Source organism: Halichoerus grypus, chromosome 2, assembly GCF_964656455.1.
Source record: "Halichoerus grypus chromosome 2, mHalGry1.hap1.1, whole genome shotgun sequence".
In the NCBI taxonomy this organism is placed as follows: Eukaryota; Metazoa; Chordata; class Mammalia; order Carnivora; family Phocidae; genus Halichoerus; species Halichoerus grypus.
Genome location: NC_135713.1, coordinates 181,201,590 through 181,204,136, shown reverse-complemented (window position 1 = coordinate 181,204,136; position 2,547 = coordinate 181,201,590). Strand labels below are relative to the sequence as shown.

The window sequence follows — 2,547 nt, the reverse complement described above, 5'->3', positions numbered from 1 at the left end:
CTAGAAACAGGAACATGACGAACCCTCCTCCCCCGCCCCCCTTTCACCTACCCCCCCCCCCCCCCCGGCTCCGCTGCCTCTTGTCTCCATCCCTTTGTGACGCCAGTGGCTCAGGCGGAGCCCTAGCATGGGACTCACAAAGGCAGGTGCAAACCACAAGCGCTTCAGTGTCCTGGGCGCTTCAGGCTGGCTTGGGCTCCGGTCCTGCTGCTCCAACCCCAAGGGCCCCTGAAAGCGAGCCCTGACACCGCCATCCTTCACCATGGCCAGCCAGTTATGCCTCCCCGCTGCCCCTCGCCTCGCATCCTTGAAACCCTTGAAGCCGCACTTGGGAGATGTCCAAGTGGGCATCTGCGTGGCGATCCAACGCAGCGACGGGCGAATCCATCTTGCTGTGGTCACAGAGATCAAAAGAGAAAACTCTTGGGTCATGGTACAGTGGGTCGAAAAAGGAGTCAAAAAGGGCAAGAAGGTTGATCTAGAGACCATATTCCTGCTGAATCCCGCGCTGGCCTCTGCGGAACACCCCACACGGTCCTCCTTGTTGCCCTTGTCTCTGGCGCCCTCTTCGGCCATCGGGGACCAGTGCACCGCCACGCGGTGGATTGCGGCTATCCCCCAGAAAAATGAAACGCCCTCAGGGGACAGCCTGGCTCTGAGAGTCCCCAGCAATCCTTGCCTGATGAAGTGGAAAAAGTCTCCCTGCCTACGGGAAATTGAGAAACTGCAAAAGCAGCGGGAGAAGCGCAGGCGGCTGCAGCTGGAGATCCGAGCCCAGCGCACCCTCAACGTCAACACGGGAAACCCCAACTACGAGATCATGCGCATGATCGAAGAGTACCGCAGGCACCTGGACTGCAGCAAGGTGTCCAGCCTGGAGCCCCGGGAAGACCACCGGATCTACGTCTGCGTGAGGAAGCGTCCTCTCAACCAGCGGGAGACCACCATGAAGGATCTGGACGTCATCACCATCCCCTCGGACAACGTGGTCATGGTGCATGAGTCCAAGCAAAAGGTAGACCTCACTCGCTACCTGGAGAACCAGACCTTCTGCTTCGACCATGCCTTCGATGACACCGCCTCCAATGAGTTAGTGTACCAGTTCACTGCCCAGCCGCTGGTGGAGTCCATCTTCCACAAGGGCATGGCCACCTGCTTTGCCTATGGGCAGACAGGCAGTGGGAAAACGCACACTATGGGCGGAGCCTTTTCAGGAAGGGACCAAGATTGTTCTAAAGGCATTTATGCCCTGGTGGCGCAGGATGTCTTCCTCCTGCTCAAAACCACAGCTTATGAGAAGCTGGACCTCAAAGTCTATGGGACATTTTTTGAGATTTACGGGGGCAAGGTGTATGATTTGTTGAACTGGAAGAAGAAGCTGCAAGTCCTTGAGGATGGCAATCAGCAAATCCAGGTGGTCGGACTACAGGAGCAGGAGGTGTGTAGTATGGAGGATGTGCTGAACCTCGTGGAACTAGGAAACAGCTGTCGGACTTCTGGACAGACATCAGTCAATGCCCACTCTTCCAGGAGCCACGCCGTGTTCCAGATCATCCTAAAGTCAGGAGGGAAACTGCATGGCAAGTTCTCCCTTGTTGACTTAGCTGGGAACGAAAGGGGAGCAGATACTGCCAAAGCCAACCGGAAAAGGCAGCTAGAAGGGGCGGAGATTAATAAAAGTCTACTCGCGCTCAAAGAATGCATCCGGGCTTTGGGTCACAACAAGTCTCATACCCCATTCAGAGCCAGCAAACTGACGCAGGTGCTCCGGGGACTCCTTTATTGGCCAGAATTCCTCCACTTGTATGATTGCTACGATTTCTCCAGGGATGGCCTCTTGTGAAAACACCCTCAACACTTTAAGGTATGCAAATAGAGTGAAAGAACTGACTCTGGATTTAAGGCCCCACCATTGTTGTCTCTATCCGGTTGGACCTGAGGTGCCAAGGATGTTGGAAAATCACATTAGAGATTCAAAAACATCCCTTCAGAGGGATGGATTCATTAAAATACCTTGTTTACAGACTGAGGAGGAAGAACAGGCTAAAGACATTGAAATATTCTCCACTCCATTAGCGGAGGATACAAGGACTTCATGGAAGGAATCAAGCCAATGGCCAGGGAACAACTTTCAGGAGACAGCTGGTGGGATAAACTATGATGTTGATTTTTGCATTGCCCGGTTATTGTCCATTTTGGATCAGAAAATAGGTATCCTGACTGAGATGCAAAAGAAACTGAAATTATTCCGAGCTGACCTCCAAAAGAAGACCAAGTGTGGTGGATCCAATGGCAAGAGGTCAGATCTGAAATGATGGATACACTGCTGTGGCCCTTACCTTCTTATAAAAGAAAATGTCCAAATTATCTAGATATAAAGATCCTCCTGGAAAGCTTAAAACATCTTAAAATATGCTTGTCAGAAATGTCCTCTTTCTTCTTCCTCTGTATTTCTGTAGTTTGTTTTCATTTTGTAGGACATTGGTACTCAACTGGGAACCACTTGCCTCCCAGGGACATTTGACAATGTCTGGAAACATTTTCCAT

General features: G+C 51.9%; 1 protein-coding gene across 1 annotated transcript; it reads left to right on the top strand.

The window, feature by feature from the left end:
• Positions 1 to 262: 262 nt before the first annotated feature.
• On the top strand, positions 263 to 2,315 carry KIF2B (kinesin family member 2B). Its single transcript, XM_036124382.2, is given in 2 exon segments — positions 263 to 1,771; positions 1,773 to 2,315. Coding segments are annotated over 2 exon segments (2,052 nt in total).
• The last annotated feature ends 232 nt before the right edge of the window (positions 2,316 to 2,547 follow it).